The 20,280-nt window shown below is 41.3% G+C and overlaps 1 protein-coding gene across 1 annotated transcript in view; it reads left to right on the forward strand.

Annotated features, from left to right (window-relative positions):
- The window catches only part of HEATR6 (HEAT repeat containing 6), a 34,748-nt gene extending 19,869 nt beyond the window's left edge, over positions 1-14,879 (forward strand). The window contains exons 12-20 of the mRNA XM_032498284.1: positions 4,098-4,453; positions 5,489-5,611; positions 5,969-6,055; positions 8,294-8,428; positions 9,207-9,329; positions 10,017-10,141; positions 10,984-11,080; positions 12,114-12,318; positions 13,957-14,879. Coding sequence (XP_032354175.1) covers positions 4,098-4,453; positions 5,489-5,611; positions 5,969-6,055; positions 8,294-8,428; positions 9,207-9,329; positions 10,017-10,141; positions 10,984-11,080; positions 12,114-12,318; positions 13,957-14,495 — 1,790 coding nt within the window. The 3' untranslated portion in view covers positions 14,496-14,879. The remainder of the gene's footprint in view (positions 1-4,097; positions 4,454-5,488; positions 5,612-5,968; positions 6,056-8,293; positions 8,429-9,206; positions 9,330-10,016; positions 10,142-10,983; positions 11,081-12,113; positions 12,319-13,956) is intronic.
- Positions 14,880-20,280: the final 5,401 nt, after the last annotated feature.

The raw sequence follows: 20,280 nt of genomic DNA on the forward strand, positions 1-20,280 counted from the left end.
AACAGTAGTGATTCTTTCAGCCCACAAACATGGTATATCTTTCCACATATTTGGAGTAGTTTGAGGATTGATATTAAGTCTTCTTTATATGTTTGGTAGAATTCACCTGTGAAGCCATCTAGTCCTGGACTTTTATTTCTGGGGAGTTTTTTGTTTGTTTGTTTGCTTTTACTGATTTGATTTCATTACTAATAATTGGTCTGTTCAGGTTTTCTATTTCTTCTAATTAAGTCTTGGAAGATCGTGTTTTTAGAAATTTATCCATCTTTTGTAGGTTGTCCAGTTTGTTGGCTTATAACTGTTTATAGTAATCTCTTATGATCCTTTGTACTTCTGTGGTGTCAGTTCTAACTTCTCTTTCATTTCCAGTTTTATTGATTTGGGCATTCCCTTTTTCTTAATGAGTCTGCCTGAAGGTTTATCAATTTTGTTTATCTTTCCAGGGAACCAACTTATAGTTTCATTTATCTTTTCTGTTGTTTTTAGTATGTGTTTCATTTATTTTCACTCTGATCTTTTTTTCCCCTTCCTTCACTAACTGAGTTTTGTTTGTTTTTCTTTTTTTAGTTCCTTTAGTTGTAAGATCAGATTGTTTGAGATTTTTCTTGTTTCCTGGGATAGGCCTGTATTGCTATGAACTTCCCTCTTAGAACAGCCTTTCCTCTGCCATACAGATTTTGGAACACTGTTTCCATTTTTATTTGTCTCCAGGTATTTTTTGATTTCCTCTTTGATTTTCATCGATGACCTATTAGTTGTTCAGTAGCATATTGTTTAAATTCCACTTGTTTGTGTTTTTTCCAGTTTTTCATCTTGTAGCTGATTTCTAGTCTCTTTGGATTGTGGTCTGAAAAGTTCCTTGATAAAATTTTAATTTTCTTAAATTTATTGAGACTTGTTTTGTGTCCTAACATGTGGTCTATCCTGGAGAATGAATGTTTCATGTGCATTTGAAAAGACTGTGTCTTCTGCTGTTTTGGGATGGATTCTAATGTGTCATTTAAGGCTAGTGTTTGTTTACTGATTTTCTGTCTGGATGATCTATCCATTGATGTAAGTGGGGTGTTACTAATATTATATTACTGTCAATGTCTCCCCTTATGTCTGTTAATATTTGCTTTATGTACTTAGGTGCTCCTATGTGCACATATATTTACAAGTGCTATATGTTCTTGTTAGACTGATCTCTTTATTGTTATGTATGTAATGCATTTCTTTGTCTTATTAGTCTTTGATTTAAAGTCTACTTTGTCTGATATAAATATTGTTGGCCCTGCTTTCTTTTCATTTCCATTTGCATGGCATTTTTTTTTCTCTATCATCTCATTTTTGGTCTATGTGTGTCTTTAGATCTGATTTGAGTCTCTTATAGGTAGCATATATACAGGTCTTATTTTTTATGCAGTCAGCCACCTTATGTCTTTTGTTTGGAGCATTTGGTCCATTTACATTTAAAGTAATTATTGATAGGTATGTACTACTTATCATTTTGTTAATTTTTTCTAGTTATATTTGTTGTTCTTCTCTTCTCCTGTCCTCTTGCTGTCTTCCCTTGTGATTTAATGGCTTTCTTGAGTGTTATGTTTGTATTCCTTTCTCTTTATTTTTTGCGTTTATTATTGGTTTTTGGTTTGTGGTAACATGAGGTTCTTATATAACAACCTGTGTATTTAAAATCTATTTTAAGTCACTTAAGTTCAAGCACTTTCCAAATGCACTACATTTTTATTCCCCCCTCTCCATGTTTTATGTTTTTGATGTCATCTTTAACATCTTTTTATCTTGTGCATCTCTTAACTAATTATTGTAGATATATATGATTTTACTAGTTTTGTCTTTTAAACTTCATGCTGCCTATATAAGTGGTTGATCCACTATCTTCACTATATGTTTGCCTTTACCAGTGAGACTTTTTTTTTTCTTTCATAATTTTTATATTTCTACTTATGGTCTTGTCTTTTCTGTTTAAAGAAGTCCTTTAGCATTTCCTGTAAGGTCAATTTAGTGGCGATGAATTCTTTTAGCTTTTGCTTGTCTGAGAAATACTTTATTTCTCCTTCAATTCTGAATGATAGCCTTGCCAGAGAAAATATTCTTGGTTGTAAGGTTTTTGTTTTTTTTTGTTTTTTTTTTCCTTTTAGAACTTTGAATATCTTGTGCCATTTCCTTCTGGCATGTGAAGTTTCTGCTGAAAAGTCAGCTGATAGTCTTATGTGGGCTCTTCTATGTGTAACTAGTTTTTCTCTTGCTGCTTTTAATATTCTTTCTTAACTTTTGACTTTATTTATAATGTATCTTGGTGCAGGTTGTTTTGGATTCAATCTTGTGGACTCTCTGTGCTTCCTGGACTTGGATGTCTGTTTCCTTTGTCAGGTTAGGGAAGTTTTCAGCCATTATTTCTTCAAATAGATTTTCTGTCCTTTTCTCACTCCTCCTTCTGGGACCCCTATAATGTGAATGTTAGTACACTTGATGTTGTCACAAATGTCCCTTAAACTATCCTCATTTTTCCTGTTTTTCTTTTTGCTATTCCAATTAGGTCATTTTTCACTAGGCGGTCTTCCAGATTGCTGATCTGTTTTTCTGTATTGTCTAATCTGCATTTGATTTCCTCTAGTATGTTTCTCATTTTTGTTATTTTATTCAGCTATTTTATTGTTTGGTTGGTTTTTTGGGTTTTTTTTTTTTTTTGTCTCTTTGTTGAAGTTCTCATTGTGTTTCCTTTATTTGTCTCCTGATTTCAGCAAGCATTTTTATGACTATTAGTTTAGACTCTTTATCTGGAAGATTGCTTATCTCCATTTTGTTTAGTAGTTTTTCTGAGGTTTTGTGCTGTTCTTTCATTTGAAACTTACTTCTTTGCCTTCTCATTTTGCCTAACCCTTACATTTGTTTCTATGTATTAGGTAGATATATCTCCTGTAGAAGGTGTCTGGGGCCCAGATGTATGGTCCCCCTGGTCACCAGAGCCAGGTGCTCCAGGAGTGTCCCCTGTGTGGGTTGCACTTGCCCGTCTGTTCTGTCTGGGCTGCCCTTCTACAGGCCTGCTAGTGTGTGGAGCTGGCCCCCGGTGCAGCTGGCTGTAAGAGGGTCTGCTCTGGAGGAGCGCTGGCTAGCTGGTTTCTGCAGGTGAATACCGGGTGGGCTGAGTGGTGCCAGTCCATTAGATGCGGAGAGTCAGAGATGGCGCCTGGAGGTACCTGGCCAGCTAGGTAGAGAGGGAGCCAAAGGAAAAAAAATTTTTAGGAGCACTCATCAGCCCATCAGCGCCTGAAGTTCCCTTCAGGCACATGCCTTAAAATTAGTCAGTGACTCTCCACATACGATCAGGCACTTTTCAAGCTGCAGCTTGTGCACTGATACCTGGAGTGAGTGAGTTTTGTGCGCAGCCTTTCAGAGTGGATCCCCGATTCCCTGCAGCCTTCCAGCTCTCTCAGACATCAGCCCTGCTGGTTTTCAAAGCTAGGAATTAGGAAGGCTTGTCTTCCTGATGCAGGTCCCCCCTGGCCTGGGGACCCCAGTGTGGGTTCCGAGCCCTTGCTCCTCAGGGAGGACCTCTGAGGCTGTGACATCGCTCCTGCCAGTGCTTCGCAGCCCTGGAGGTGTAGGCCAGACTGTGTCTCCGCCCTCCTGCTTGTCTCAGCGTGGCTTTTGTTTATCCTTAGTTGCGGAAAATCTTCTCTGCTAGTCTTCAAGTCATTCTCAGAGAGAGTTGCTCTATATATAGTCTTAATTTTTGTGTCTGTGGGGCTAGGCGAGGCCAGCATCTTCCTACTGTGCCATCTTGTCCTGCCTTCTCACTTTAGCCTTTTTGACTCTAGAACAGCCTGCCACCCTTTTTTTTTTCCTTTCATCCTATTGATTTTGGAAGGGTCTAAGTCAGTTGTCTCATAGTATGTCTCACATTCTCGATTTGTTGGATTTTTCTTTATAGGGTTATTTAACTTATACTTCTGTCCCATGTGTTTCCTACAAACTGGAAGTTAGGGCTAGAGGTTTAATTTGATTCAGGTGAAACAAGGACGCCATAATTCTTAATCATGATCCTTATGGTAACTGTTCCCATGGTGATAGGTTCTTACTGTCTCCTTTGATAGATGTTAATGTTCGTGTGTCAAGTCTCACTCTCTTGGGAGCCATAGTGTCCACTCACGCGCCTTTACCTGAAGTCCAGCTGCTTTTACAACAGCCCTGTTCTTCTGGACTCAGCAATAGCAATTCAGCAACTCCTCGCCTCAGTCCTCCTGACTGGTGGAAAAAAGCCCCTTCTGGACCCTTTCTGGAAGAAGCGTCGGTTAGCTCACCTAAGACGTCTTCAGAACCCTGCTGGCTCATTCGACTTTGCATTTCCATTGTTGTTCTGCCCAAGGAGGATTCCTGCTCAGGTAGTGATGCTGGCTCCGCAGGAGGAAGCACCTATGAACCGTTCCCCATGCGCCTGGAGGCCTTACAGGTAGGAGGTTTCATTTCCTCATCTCTGAAATGGAAGTAATCATTCTTCATGGGGTGATTACCTCATGAGGAGCGAGTCTGTGAAAGTAATATAAAACCAAGCCAAGTGTTTACATTGGTTTTAGTGGGAGTTGCATTTTAGGTGTGAATGCTTTGTTTGTTGCTTTGTTTTGGGGGATAGGTGGAGAAGCTTGGTTGTAAAATGTCAGATTCATCCTTTTTTGTTGCAAGGCATTTTAGTCACCGCGGGCATTATATGGCAAGTGGGTGTAATAGATTACATAACAATTCTGAAAGGAATGGTAGAGTTAATCCTTGATTTCTGCATCTGAAAGTATATAAGTAATTTTCTATAAACTTCTCTTTGGTCTTATAGATGTTTAGAGACAACAAAATACTTGCTTCTTTAAGGGGAGAAAATCACTCTAATAACGTATTTGTTTTTTCTGTACTCAAATATGAGCTAAGACACAGGTTTGGTTCTGGGGTCTGCTGGTCTGCTGCTAATTATCTGGCTAATATTAAACATGTTCTTTGCCCTCTTTAACCTCTAACTTTTTCAGTCTTAGGTTTTTTAGCTGACATATTCAGTTAATACCTTCCTCAAAAAATTTTTCTTAAGCTTAAGTGATAATTTTAATGAAACACATTTTGTAAATTATAAAGCACTTAAAATCAGAGGGTAAGGTGTAACTCAGTGATAGAGTGCATGCTTAGCGTGCACGAGGTCCTGGGTTCAATCCCTAGTTCTTCCATTAAAATAAACAAACAAACCAACCTAATTACCTGCCCCCAAACAACAACCAAAAAAAGTGCAAAAAATGTTAAAAAAAACTTTCAAAAAAATAATAAAGCAGCACATAAAATCATATGACATACTTAATTGATTTTCATCATAAAATAAAGATTATGATTGTTCTTCATTTCGTTCAACATCTGATTTCAGCTCCTTGTTGAATGTGAGTGATTTCTGAAGTATTGAACTACTTTTCTGGATATTGCTATCCTGAGGGTTAATCCCCTGTTTTCTTTGCAGGTATTGGCTCATCTGGCAAGGGGCTACTTTTCAATGACTCAAGTCTACTTGATGGAGCTCGGAGAGGTGATTTGCAAGTGCATGGGGGAGGCAGATCCATCCGTCCAGCTTCATGGAGCCAAGGTCATTTTCATTAAAAGCCATATGCTTTATTCTCTTTCTTTTATGTTCTTCCCTCTGCTACATGTCCATCAATTCCAAGTTTCTTCGAGAGATTTCAGGTAGGGAAGTGATACATTCTTCTATTTTCAGCTCTACTTATGAACCCAAAGAATTGATTTGGTAATAAATGAGCAATATGTAGCTGGTGATTTTGCTCCTGGAAACAATGCCTCTGTGATAGGAGTTACTGACAAAAGAAAGCAAATTAGTTGGAAATTATTCTTCCCCTTGATTTGAAGTGATCTCCGACTGAAGTGGTTTTTTACCTCCATAGTTCTAATACTTATCTCTGGTAATCTATTTCTTTTATCTTGGCAGCTTTTGGAAGAACTGGGTACAGGCTTAATACAGCAGTATAAACCGGATTCCACCAAAGCACCTGATCAGAGAGTGCCAGTCAGCTTGGTAAGTGTCAGTTCATGGATTTCTTTGTTCTTCGTGCTTCAGTCAGTTTTATTTTGAGGCTCAATGATAAAGTGGAGTAGAGAGTATGGTTTCTTCCAGTGTCCAAAATTATGGTTTATAATCTAGGATGGATAGGTTTCATGTGCATTTCAGTTTACTTGCAATTCAATATGTAGTAGGATTATGTGTAACACACAACCAGTAATGGAAAAAAAGAGGTTTTTTTGTTTTGTTTTGTTTTATTTTGTTTTTGCACAAAACCTAGTTTGGTTTCTCAGTATGCCCAAGAGGCAGACTGGAGTGGTGGGAAGAGAAAAGTGTTTGGAATCAGAAGGCATGGAACTAAACACTTAATATGTAATTGTGAGCATAGTTTCCTTGTAAAGAGGAATGAAAATCCGTAACTCACAGGACTATGGGAAGATTGAATGAGATGTGAAGATGCTGGTAAATAGTAGCTGCTCAGTGAATCTTACTCCCCTTGACTCCCTCACTGCTGGGCCCCTCCCCCATTATTCCCATCCAGTTCTGTGGTCTTAGGTTGTTTTTGGTGCCCCTACACTGTGTCAGTCAGTCTTTGGAGGAGGAGCACGTGAGTCCACCAAAGAAGGCTTCTACTTAGTGCCAGAAGCAAAATCAACTCAACGTTAGTGCTGTTTTCTCCCTCTGCCCTCCCCATCCTGCCTGTTCTTTTTCCCTTCACAATTTCCGTCATCTTTGCAATGAATTAAGATTCTCCAGCCCTAGTCCCTTCCTCTGACTGCCACTGAAGCTGAAATGTCACCATTTGGAGGGGGATGAGTTGAGCTTTGCTATCAGACAGACCTGGGTTTAATCCAAACTTCTCCCCTTGCCCCAAGTGACTTTGAACAAGACTCTTAACTGTTCACACTTAGGTGTTGTTTCATATGTAAAAAAGGGATATACTTTCTGTATGACTTAACTATTGTTGAGTGATAGATTATCCTAAATACTTAGCAGCTTAGAACCATATCCTGCATTCATCCTCTCATACAGTTTCTGTGGCTAGAAATTGAGAGCGAGAATTGAGGCTCAGGTCTCATGAGGCTGCAGTCAGGATGCTGGCTGGGGCTGCAGTCAGCCGAACTTGTCGGGGGTTAGAGGATCTCCTTCCAGGACAGCTCACTCACGTACCTTGCAAGTTCGTGCTGGCTGCCGGCAGCCGGCCTCGCTTAGTGCCGCCCCACGAGGCCCTCTCCGGAGGGCTGCTTGAGTGTTCTCTTGACACGGCAGCTGGCCTCCCCGACAGCAAATGAATCAAGAATTGGGGGTGCAGGACAGAGCTGCAGGAGTTTTATAACCCAGCTTCGGAAGTTCCACACTGTCGTTCCCACCACAGCCTGTTAGTTACACAGGTCAGCCCTAGTCAGTGGGAGGGCGGCCTCCAAAACATTAGGGGGTGAGAATCATTGTGGGCCATCGGGAGGCTGGCGGCCACACACGGCCACATTCTTCTGGTTTGGGGCTGGGAGGGCCCAGGCTGGGTGTCCGGGAGCTCAGATTGTGGGGGCGAATGAACTGGTGTGTGGAACCCTCAACAAAACTCAGGGCTAAATCCGTGGGGCAGGAAATGGAGACACCAAAACCACAGAGGGATTTGTACGTGGACTTGAACTCCCAGGGTTTTTATAAAGGTTGAGAAGGAAACCATTAAAGGTACTCTGCGGACGCCTGCCTTGAGGGGCTGTGGAGGGAGATAATTCTTCAGAGTGCCTAAAGCAGCGCCTGTGCTCAGTTAAGAATCTCCGCTGCACCAGGCACCGCGCTAGGCGCTTCACACACAGTCTCCATTTTATTGTCACACACACTGCCGGACGGTTGTCTTTGCCCTGTTTTCCTGACGAGGAGCCATGGCCCAGAGAAACTGGACAAGGCCACAGGGACTGGAAGTTCTCTGAAAAACACTCACTGCTGCCACCGCCACTGTTGTTGTGTCCTCATCCTCATCCTCGTCTCCCTCCCCATTGCTGCCATCACTCTTGCTGCAACTGTAGCGGACGGTATGTAGTTTCCCAGTGAATGAAGTGGAAGGATTCAGTTAGTTGTTTTCTAAAGTTCTTTTCATGGCTGTGGAAGAAGAACCAGTAGAAGCGTTCACAGTAAGCTGCTGCTTCCAGGAGAAACCCTTCATGACTGTGGTCACTTGTGGCAGTCTTAGTGTCCAGCTGGTTCACTGTTGTCTCTTGGGCTGCAGTGGTAACCTTGCCCCTGTTCCAGGTGGTGATGTTCTGGACTATGATGCTCAACGGCCCTCTACCCAGAGCCCTGCAGAACTCAGAGCACCCGACTCTGCAGGCGAGCGCCTGTGATGCCCTGTCTTCCATCTTGCCGGAAGCCTTCAGCAGTCTGCCGGTAACCTGAGGGGTGTTTTCTCGTCTTTAATTGGTGACCCTGAGCATCAGAGCTTGAGTTTGATTTTGGTTGTTTCACTTTGAACCAGTATTGAACATCATCGAAGAAAAGGTGCTTGTTCTCCTTGAGCGTGGGGTGAGGCAGTGGGGAACAGCACTAAAACCTTCATGTCTCAGCAGAGTTTTCCCTCCCTGTGCTTAGAAGGCAGGCGGTAGGAGCGAGCAGAGGCTGTAAAGTCAGATTTCAGAAAGATTTCACATCTCAAAGTTAGAAAGACCTGGTTTAAATTCTAGTTGTTCTACTTTCTAGCTCTGGTTATCTTAACTTCTCTAAAAATTAATTTTGTCACCTATAAACTGGAAATGATGTGAACAGTAGCATGAGGCATGTGGAAATACTTAGCTTGGTGCCCAACACACACAGTATTCAAACTGCTGCTTTTCTTTAGTCCTTAGTGGCATTTACATCTGTTCTTATTTCTATAAGTTAGCTTTTATAAAGAAGGCAGCTTGAATAAAGTAGAATAAATGACCCAATTCACCTAATGGTAAGGGGTCAACGTAACCACGGTGCTGCATGTCCCCTGAGGCTAGTGGGTACTCAATTGACAACTGGATCTGAGTTGAACCTCTGTTCTCTGCCAAGTTAGCCTCAAGATCTCAGTTGTATTCAACTCCTGAATGTGGACTCAGAGACAGATGTGTCACGGTCACTCGTTGAAGGCATTGGCTCAGTTATTTCATTTGCGCTTTTTCCTGGCCACCCTTTCCCCTTGCAGGGCGACAGGCAGATCCTGTGCATCACGATGCTGCTGGGGCTGAACGACAGCGCGAACCGTTTAGTGAAAGCGGCGACCTCGCGGGCCCTTGGGGTCTACGTGCTTTTCCCGTGTCTCCGACAGGTCAGAGCAGGCACACGCAGCTCGGCTGAGCCTCTTTGTGGTCCATTTTGTTACTCTTTTTGGTTGATATAGAGCTCCTGAGTTGGGCAGTAAAGGAAGATAAATTGCTTTGTAATCTGGTTTCCTGAGTTGCTAATAAATACGGGAATGCCTACAGTTCATTTATTTTTCATTATTTTGCACACTGCCCAGGACCCTAGGCCAATAAATGTTCAAATTAATGGATAATTGAAGCAAATGAAATGGGACGTTACCATACAATAGTAATAATTTAGAAAACTGATGTAGTTTTTACTAAGAAGGAAATAAATTTCTCCTCTACTCTTATCTCACTGAGAAGTGTGTGAGTGAACAGGATGTGTTTCGGAAATGTGTTTCATTGTCAGCATCTCTTCCTGGGGTGGAAATAAGCCAAGCACAGACTTCACAAGAGCAAAATCTGTAGGCTCCTCGAGTGTGCATGACACATACCAGAATCACTGGAGATTCCCCTGGGGCTTTGATGGGTATCCAAAGTGTAATATATAAGAAGAACAGTAAATTGACTGAGTAAATGAATTTTGATTTCCAAATAGAAATTTGTGGTAAAGACTTACTAGCTTTATCTGAAAATAAATTTGAGAATTTTCAAGATAGCATTGTGAACTCCTGAAGCAACTATAGTGTTTTGTTTTGTTTCTCTTGCAGGATGTCATATTTGTTGCAGACACAGCAAATGCAATATTGATGTCACTTCAAGACAAATCTCTTAATGTCCGGGCAAAAGCAGCCTGGTCCCTAGGCAACCTGACAGACACTCTGATTGTCAACATGTAGGTGATTCAGCTCAGTTCCCCTGGGTGACCTCCGAGGCTAAGGTCCAAGCGCATATCTTTGATCCCTACCATAAAAGAATTAGCAGTAATTCCCCTATATTGTGTTATCAGTCTTCCTGCTTCATTTTGTTTTATATTCCTTCAAGTAATAAGATTAGTAAGCTAGTTTTAATACATAGATACAAAAAATACTGTATACTAATGTAAGTAATATATCCACATTATAGAAAATGTGGAAAATATAAAGGTAAAAAACCCAAACCTTAGTAATGGGTATCCTACATTTTAAATATTGTATTTGTATTTTTTTAAAGTAATGTAGTCACAGGTTAAAAAATTCAAACAGTATAAAGGGGTATGCAGTGTAAAGCCTCTCTCCTACCTTACTCCCATCGCTTCCCTCCCCAGAGGCAACTGCTCTTACTCATACACCAGTGTCTTGTTTTTTGTCACTTAACTCGAACATATAACATGTATTAGCATTCTCCTGACTTCTGCTGACTCTTTATAAATTGTTATTTATTATTACTGTCATCACTGTGGTGGTTATTTAACCATTCCCCTATAATTGAACATTGTGTTGTTTTCGGCTTTTATATACGTTGAACATTTGGTACATGAAATCTCTATTATGAGATACTCTTTTTGGTTACATCCCTAGATGTGGACCTCCTGGGTCAAAATGTATAAACTCTTAAAATTCTTGGTAAAATCTAAACAGACTTATGGAGCTGTTTTCCTAAAGTTTTTATAGTTACACTGAGTGAATATATTTGTGTATGTATATATTTAATTGGGTTTTACCTTTTAATATGTTTTGTCTGCTTTGGGTGGAACAGGGAAACACCAGACCCAAGTTTCCAGGACGAGTTCTCTGGCCTCCTGCTCTTGAAGATGTTGAGATCAGCTATAGAGGCATCCAAGGATAAAGACAAGGTAGACTGACAGCAAAAGCTAGTATTTCTCAGTTAGATAAAATAGTATTATAGTTTCATTCCACCAAGTTCATCCCTGTTCAAGGGAGATTGAGTGTGTACTCAGGGGTATAGTGTACACTCCACACTTGTACCATTCCTTTTCCCATCTCGGAAAAAGTTTCAGTGCCATTTGTAGGACTACTCCATGATGTGTCCACTTGGCTGGTTTTTTTCCAAAAATCTTTTAAGTAGAATTGACAAGTCAGAAGATGAGTAGCTTGGCTTTGAATATTCCCTGTTACACTGTTAAGTTTAAAAAGTGTAGAGCTGGGCTTTGGGGTGAGGCAAACATGGTGCAAATCCTGGCTTGCCCTTCAGTAGCTGAGTGACCTTTGGTGCGTTATTTAACTTCTCTGAAGGTGAGTTTCCTCATCTGTAACATGGAAGTTGTTACATACACCTCACTGGACTCCAAGATGCCTTTCGTTATAGCACCTAGCACAGAACCTAACGCATACCAAGTGCTTGATGTAGGTAGGTGGTTCTGAAGACCTGGAAAGCCCTACCTCAGACTAATTCAATCAGCATTTCTGGGGTTAGGGCCTGAGAATTGGTTTTCAAAAAAGAAAGCTCCCCAGGTGGTTCTGGTATGCTGCTAAGGTTGAGACTAGTCTAGCAGGAAAGTATTGGGCCGAAATTAATGAAACCGACCTTCTCCAATTCTTGCTGTGAACCAGCACTGTCCTATTGCCCCTGGGCCTTACACACCTTCTTTGCAAAACAAGAAGACTGACCTCTCTGAAGTCTAATCTAACATTTAAAAAATCAGGGCAAGGAGCTCTATAGAACTTCACCTCTCTGATGGCTCAGAATGTGAACCACACAAGACCTTGCTGAGTTCTAAGAACTTGCACCTTTATGGGCTGCATTTTTCATTAGCTCTCTTGCTTTAAGATGCCTTGGGCCTCCTGGGTTTGTTTAAGCAGAAATTATACTTTCTGACACATCTCTTTAGCAAAACAGATTTCTAATGCTTTTACATTTTATTCTAGGTAAAAAGCAATGCAGTCCGAGCCCTTGGAAATTTGCTTCATTTTCTACAACCATCTCACATAGAAAAACCCAGATTTGCTGAAATCATCGAGGAGGCTATCCAGGCCCTAATTTCTACTGTTCTAATTGAGGCTGCTATGAAAGTCCGATGGAATGCTTGTTATGCAATGGGAAATGTATTTAAAAATCCTGCTCTTCCCTTAGGTAAGAAGGGAGGGCCCTTCTCTCTGGTGGAGGGTCTCTTTGGACAGTACACTCCAGGCTACGTTGTTACTGAAGATGTTCACAATATTATTTATCATAGTATTTTAAAAAATGGAAACATACTGAACACCTCAGTTTAGAGGAATGGTGAGATAAATCATGGTATATTATATTCAAAGGGATACATTGTGGCCATTTAAAATTATGTTTACAAGAAGTTTTTGATAATCTGAGAAAATACTTCTGATGTTAAGCAAATTATAACAGGATATGAAAAAATTGTTCCTACAGTACAATCTCCATAAATGTATAGAAAGAAAACTGAAAGAAAATTAGCCTATTTATCAACAGTGGTCTCCTATAGATTGGATGATGGGTAGGATTTTTTTCTGCTTTTCATTTTCTGAATTTTCTACAATGAGTATATATTGTCTTAACAATCAGGAAAAAGTGAAGGGGACAACTGGCATGGGAGAAAGAGGGTATAAATTGGAAATCCCATGTGAGCGCTCGGTGCTGAAGTGGAGTGCTGCAGCTAAGGAGGGGTCTGCCTGAGTGATGACACGCCGTGCACCTTGACAGGTCATCAGTGGCTGATAGCTGCTTAGCTGTTGGAATCCCCAGCCTCCAGATCCCATTCAGCTTAATTGCCAGCATTTGCCTTATACATTTGTCCCTGTGACAAGATTGGAAACATAAGGGTGTGTTACTGGAGAGGTGAAACCATGCTGGACCAGCAGAGCAAGCATCAAGTTAGGGAAAGCTGGCTCCGCTCCGCTCTGTTGCCAAGAGCACCCAGGCGGACCAGTCAGCCGGGAATCATAGAGATAGAGTGACCTTTGTGGTTGGAGCTCATTGAACTGAGTGCTGCCTGTCCAGGGCAGCAGAGAAGTCGGGAAGGGCTAAGAGAGCTCGGGAAGCTGCATTCTACTCTGATGCCCATCCTGAGGAATAAGAACTCCCAAAATTGAGTGGGAAATGGTAGCTCTGATGAGGGATAAATAAAGCCGGCTAATTTCCTGGGTCCAATAAGAAGGGAGAGAAGACAGAAATCTAGGCATCATCTTCTCAAAATTAGAAAATTGAGCCTTCAGTTTATTTGAGTGCCCTGTTCCCCAGTCACTGCCTCGACAGTATTTTCTTTTTCTTTGCAATAACAAGCGTGACTTGCCTTGTCCGGAGCAGGGTCTAGATGCTAATCTGGGTGATGAACTATTTTTTTGCCGGCATGAGCAGGGCTGAGCATACAGTTGTGCCCTTGCACGCTGCTCGGAAGCACCTAACTGAGAGGACAGGTGGGGCTGCAATTCAGCCCATGTTCCTCCCACCAAGCCTTACAGCCTCAGACCAGCATCTTCCCAGAGAGAAAGCCTCTTTCCAAGTCACCAAAGTCCCTGAGCACGTGGCAGCTCATTTAGGCAAAGAGGGAGCTCTGGGAGTCAGTACTTGGCCACTTACCTAGGATCTTGCAGTCAGTCACTCACCACCCTGATCTTACAGGATGATTGTGACAATTAGAGAAGACGTAATAGATGACTAACTTGAATGCTAGTGTGGGTGCTTCCTTCTGCCCCTCTTCCTCTTGCCCCACTTATTTTTAAACGTTCGTTTGTTTTAATGACCGTGGATCCTTTCTAGGACTGGCCCCATGGACCTCCCAGGCCTACAGTGCCCTGACTTCGGTTGTGACGTCATGCAAGAACTTCAAAGTGCGCATCAGATCTGCTGCTGCCCTTTCCATCCCAAGTGAGCGAGAGCGCTATGGGTCCACTGACCAGTACGCTCACATCTGGAACGCACTGGTCACTGCCTTACAGAAGAGCGAAGACACCACAGACTTCTTGGAATTCAAGTACTGTGCCAGCCTACGGACCCAAATCTGCCAGGCGCTGATTCACCTCTTGAGCTTGGCCAGTGCCTCAGACCTGTCCTGCATCAAAGAAACCCTTGAACTGAATGGGGACATGGTCCAGTCCTATATCCTGCAGTTTTTAAAATCAGGAACAGAGAGAGATGACAGTGGAGCACCCCACAGCCAGCAGGAAAGAGACCAGGCGGTCAGAACAGCCCTGGACCACATAAGCAGCGTCCAGGCACCGGCTGGGGACACAGCCAAAAGGGCCGTCGTGGACTTCTTAGAAGATATTCTGACTATTTATTTTGACTCATCTGGATGACAAGTAGCACTCCTAGGATTAACAAATCGGTGAATATTCTACCATACTTTCCAGGTGTCAGGTGATAACAGGAAGAGCTGAGCTGAGCGTAAGATATGTGGGATTTAAGCTGAGGGGCAGAAACAGTTCATCCACTATTTATTTAAAATGAGTTAGCAGCTATTTGCGTTTTTCTCAAAGGGCTCAGCCACTTTAGAGGGTGGGAGCCAAGGAATTGGGTTGTCATGTGGCCTGAGCACACTGGGGGGTTGTGAAGGGTGTTTAGTCTCAGAAGAGTTTGAAAAAAAAAAGGCAAAAGCGTTTAAGAATTAGAGTGTTGTGTACTGTGTCTCTGGGAATTGCTTTTCTTTTATAATAAACTAATGTAAAGCAGTGTGCCCATAATCTGCTGTTTGTATCAAGCTGCATTTACAGAAAGCCACTAGCGGAGCTGGTGTTCGGCCGGTTTGCACTGGTGCGGCTGCATCGGGTGCTGAAATACTGAAGCGCTTCCTTGCAGGTTGATAAATTGCTGCACTGGGCTCCCCAGGTGGCAACCCTGGAAGACCCCTCCACGCCTTCCCGCAGCCCTGTAAGCAAGAGTGAACGGGCAGGCAGGGGCCGCTGGCCCGGCCCGTGTCCATTTCCCCCTGGCCACAGCAGCAGCTTCCATCTGAATTTCCTAGCGCCCTTCAGAGTGTGGTCCCATATGCTGCATCTGTGGTGGTTTTGCCACCTTTGAAGTTGTGCCTTGAAAAAGGATTATCTGTTCAATTTAGAAGATTACAGAGAGATTTTTAAATTGTACTTTGATAATGCTCAAGCAGTTATAAAAGTAATTTCTCGCTGAAAAAAATGTTTACATTTAAATTTTGCATTCACCTCTTGACCACCAACAATTTATTGGAAGTGATTTCAGTTGGGAATTTAGAGCTAAGAATCAATTAAAAGATTACATGCTTGTATTTGATGTGGGATAAACAGGAGTCAAGATAGATAGAACGGGTTTGAACTATGTATTAACTGTTGATACTTAGCTTACAATGCATCTTTAAGAGCATATATATGGCTGCAGTTTTTCTCCTTTGCCCTTAGGTTACTCTTTTTTCTTTAATATGTTGCTGATTGTTCAGAAAATACTGTATAGACAGAGACCAGGGAACAGAGGACTCAGATGGCTGACGGCTCACTCTTCTGTCGGTAGAGTACCAGTTTCCAAAGAAACAGACTGCAGGCCCAGGAGCAGCACCCACACAGAGCACGCTTTAAACGTGCTCTTCTTTGGGATGATTCTGGACATGAGTTGTTACAGAGGCTGGGGAACTGAGTTGAACCTGTTCTGACCCTGTGATGAATCTTCGAACTTCCTTCTCTTGAAGGAATGTATTTTTAGCAGCAGCTTGATTACTTGTTTTCATAAAAGTAAAAATGTGTCGTAGATAGCTTATTGCTGGTTCTTTGGGCTTTCACTGCACTGGTGGGTTTCTTGATAAAATATCTGTGAAATGACTTTGGTTTCATTTGATGATTCTTATCCTTTGCTTATCATGAATAAAATCTTATTTTTTTTTCTAAACCTTTCACTTCTGTAAAGGTTTCCAGGTTTCTTTCTTTCTTTTTTTTTTAGGTATGTTATATATTTTTTATTGAAGTATAGTCAGTTTACAATATTGTGTCAGTTTCTGGTGTACAGCATAATGCTTCAGTCATACATGAACATACATATATTCATTTTCTTTATCCAGTGATCTGTCGATGGACATTTAGGTTGTTTCTATGTCTTGGCTGTTGTAAATAGTGCTGCTATGAACATGGGGTGCATGTCTCTTTTTGAATTAAGATTCCCTCTGGATATATGCCCAGGGTGTGATTGCTGGATCATATGGTAAGTATTTTTAGTTTTTTGAGGAATCTCCATACTGTTTTCCATAATGGCTGCACCAAACTACATTCCCTTTTCTCCACACCCTCTCCAGCATTTATCGTTTGTGGACTTTTGAATGATGGCCATTCTGACTGGTGTGAGGTGATACCTCACTGTAGTTTTGAATGGCATTTCTCTGATAATTAGAGATACTGAGCATTTTTTCATGTGCCAATTAGTCATTTGTATGTCTTCTTTGGAGAATTGCTTGTTTAGGTCTTCTGCCCATTTTTGGATTGGGTTGTTTTGTTTTTTTCTTATTAAGTTATATGAGCTGTTTATATATTCTGGAAATTAAGCCCTTGTCAGTCTCATCTTTTGCAAATATCTTCTCCCATTCCGTAGGTTGTCTTTTTGTTTTGCCTATAGTTTCCTTTGCTGTGCAAGAGCTTATAAGTTTAATTAGTTCCCATTTGTTTATTTTTGCTTTTATTTCTATTGCCAGGGTAGACTGCCCTAGGAGAACATTGCTAAGATGTATGTCAGGTAATGTTTTGCCTGTGTTTTCTTCTAAGAGGTTTATAGTGTTTTGTCTTATGTTGAAGTCTTTAAGCAATTTTGAGTTTATTTTTGTGTATGGTGTGAGGGAGTATTCTGAATTCATTGGTTTACATGCAGCTGTCCGGTTTTTCCAACAACATTTGCTGAAGAGACTGTCTTTACTCCATTGTATGTTCTTGCCTCCTTTGCAAAGATTAATTGACCAAAAGTTTGTGGGTTTATTTCTGGGCGCTCTGTTCCATTGATCCATATGTCTGTTTTTGTGCCAATACTATTCTGTTTTCGATTCCTATAGCTCTATATAGTATTTTCTGAAGTCTGAGGGTTATTCCTCCAGCTTCCTTCTTTTTCTTCAATATTGCTTTGGCAATTCTGGGTCTTTTGGGATTCCATATAAATTTTAGGATTATTTGTTCTAGTTCAGTGAAAAATCTCCTGGGTAATTTGACAGAAATTGCATTAAATCTGTAGATCGCTTTGGGTAGTATGGCCGTTTTAAAATTGCGTCCAAAAAAATAAAATACTTAGGAATAAATCTGACCAAGGAAGTGAAAGACTTATACACAGAGAACTATAAAACATTGACTAAAGAAATTAAAGATGACCTAAAAAAATGGAAAGCTATCCCATGCTCTTGGATTGGAAGAATTAATATTGTTAAAATGGCCACACTACCCAAAGCAATCTACAGATTTAATGCAATCCCTATGAAATTACCCAGGACATTTTTCATAGAACTAGAACAAATAATCCTAAAGTTTATATGGTTTCCAGGTTTCTGAAAACAGATGTTAATTGTTCGTATACAGGGAAAGACTAAGGGTAAGCACTCCTAGAAATCCCAGTAGGAATTCCACGAGTGCGGGGTGAGGCCGTCTGTCCTGATGGGATTGCTGCTTCTGTTAGCACTGCGGCTTTGTGGGTGACACCCGGGCCAGGAGCTCTGCTCAGACATCTGGACTGGGACCTCAGTAAAGCTGCTATCATAAAAGGAACCCATGCAGAAGCATAAAGGGCCAGACTTATTTGATGCAGAAACAATAGAAAGTCCGGCTCTAATTCAGAATGCCAAATTCTGAACTTTCTTCTGATATTTAAAAGGAAAAATTTGGAAGTAGGGTCAGCTTGTCACAGAAGGCTAGAGCCTTTGTTCATTAAACTGACAGCATTAGGACACATCACGTATCTTCCTCTTTGAACCTTTCCTATGGCCACTGAAAGAAAGCCATAATTCCTGCCCACTTCTAGAACTTGAGGAAGGCACACATTGTAACCTCTTTTGTAGAATTAGTTAGTGGTAGAGCTGGTCCCCTGAGGTGATTTGAGTGCAGACAGAAACCTCCCATAGAACACTGGGGCAACAACTTCCCTAATTTTCATATTTGTACATGAATCCAGACCAGGAGCAGAGCCTTGCCATCTTTCTAGCGTAAAAGCTAAGTGAGTCCTAGTTACTATGGTTCATTCGGCCTTCACCTCATTAGTATAGTGCAGTGTTTAAGAGCCCAGGCTTAAATTCAGGCTCTGCTGTTCTAGCTGTGAACGTTACTTGACCTCTCTTGTGCCTAATTTTCTCATCTGCGAAATGGGGATAATGGTGCCTACTCAGAAGACATTTCACTAACAGTAAAATTTAATACGTAGAAAGTTCTTAGAACAGCTTCTGGCACTCAGTAAATGTCAGATATCTGTTTTCCTTGAATTTTCAGGGCACTAGGCAGAAATACTGTCAACACACCATGAGCTTTGGTGATGCCAGTTAAACTGCCAGATTTCCTTGACTGCACTGTTAGGTGAGGTGCTAAGCATGGATGCCTTGGGAATCTGGATCCAGCAGTGTTGGGGAGGTGCTGCCCCCGGACCCCTGCTGGAACAGCCCTCCATCTGTCTTGCCCCTACAGGTCCCTGACGGGCAAGGGGAAGTCTAGAAGTGTGAGAGGCCACACACTTACCAGGGGAGTAGTGACCCCTTTCCTGGTTCTGCCTTACGACCCATCCCTGAGGGCCAGTCTTCAGAAATTACAGATCCAGTTTACACAAGCTTTGGAATCACACCCGGGTTTTTAAAGAACAACTATTCAACTTAAAAGTGATGTCTTTGGACAAGTTAGTTACTTGACCTGTAATCTGTAAGTAAAATGGGGACCTCATAGAGTTTCAGGAGTAGGTCACATAATGTGTGTAAAGCATCTGGCTCAGAGCTGGCGCAGAACAGCCTCTCAATAAATGGTGCCATTGTTAACATTTCTCTTTAGTGTCCTCCCTGGGCTTGAATGTATCTGCCTCCTCGTTAGGGGAAGATCATTGGAGTGGGATCTTGGGAAGGAGTATCCGTCTGCTTCTAATACGGACCTTGAGTCTAAACTAAAGGGCTCCTCAGCTCCAGGGGACAAGGAGACTTTATTAGGGTTGGGGCCAGAGTCTCATTCATTTGCCATTTCCATCCAGCACACTCAAGGACTGTCACACCATTATCAGTAACAGCAGCTCACACTAGTGGGGCCAGGAGGGAGATGGTTGTGGTACAGCCCCTCTGAGGACATAATTCAAAACAGGACCAGCTTGTGTCAGTGGAAAAAGCCCTTCCTTGAGAATTATTGCCCTGCAATCCATTCGATGACCAGCTAGGATTGACTGTAGAAACACAGGCATTCTTTAAATTAGAAGTTCTGTTTAACAAGATGTTATCACATTAGTAGGTCAAATAAGAAAATTCAAAGGTCATCTCTATGGATGCTGAAACAATATCTGATTAAGCTCAATGTCCTTTTCTGATGAAAATATCTTAAAAAAAAAAAGAATTAAAAAAGATACTTCATTAACATCATGAAATACTTCTATCTTGACAGTGACTTAGCTTTTTAAAAAAGCCACAACCAAAATAAGTAAGCCTGTCATTACCGCTGTTACCAAACATTGTGTAAGATTTGATGGGCAATGTGATTAAATAAACCAAAAGTTGAATTTTTAAAAAATTTTCCTCCAAGCTATCATTATTTGTAAAACACCAGTCTGAGAGGCTGAATTCACAAATTTATTTGCAAAAAGTCAAGAAAATCAACTCAGAAAATAATAAGAGTAAAAGTTCTGTAAGGTAGCTGGTTACAAAGTAAATGTGCCAGTCAGTTCTGCTACACAACAACAATAAGAAATAAGTATTTATGTTAAAAAAAGATCCCGTCAAAAATAGTAACTAAAGTAATAAAATACCTGGGAATAATTTAACCAAAGCCTATGCAAGGATTGGTGAAAAAATAAAAAATTGAAGGTCGTTGAAGAAGATATTTTAAAAAATGAAAAGATATACCATGTTCCTAAGTAGGATTCAGTACTGTTAAAAGACTATGTCTCTCTGAATCTATAAATTTAAAATCCCTATCA

The sequence above is a fragment of the Camelus ferus genome, chromosome 16 (genome assembly GCF_009834535.1).
Source record: "Camelus ferus isolate YT-003-E chromosome 16, BCGSAC_Cfer_1.0, whole genome shotgun sequence".
Lineage (NCBI taxonomy): Eukaryota > Metazoa > Chordata > Mammalia > Artiodactyla > Camelidae > Camelus > Camelus ferus.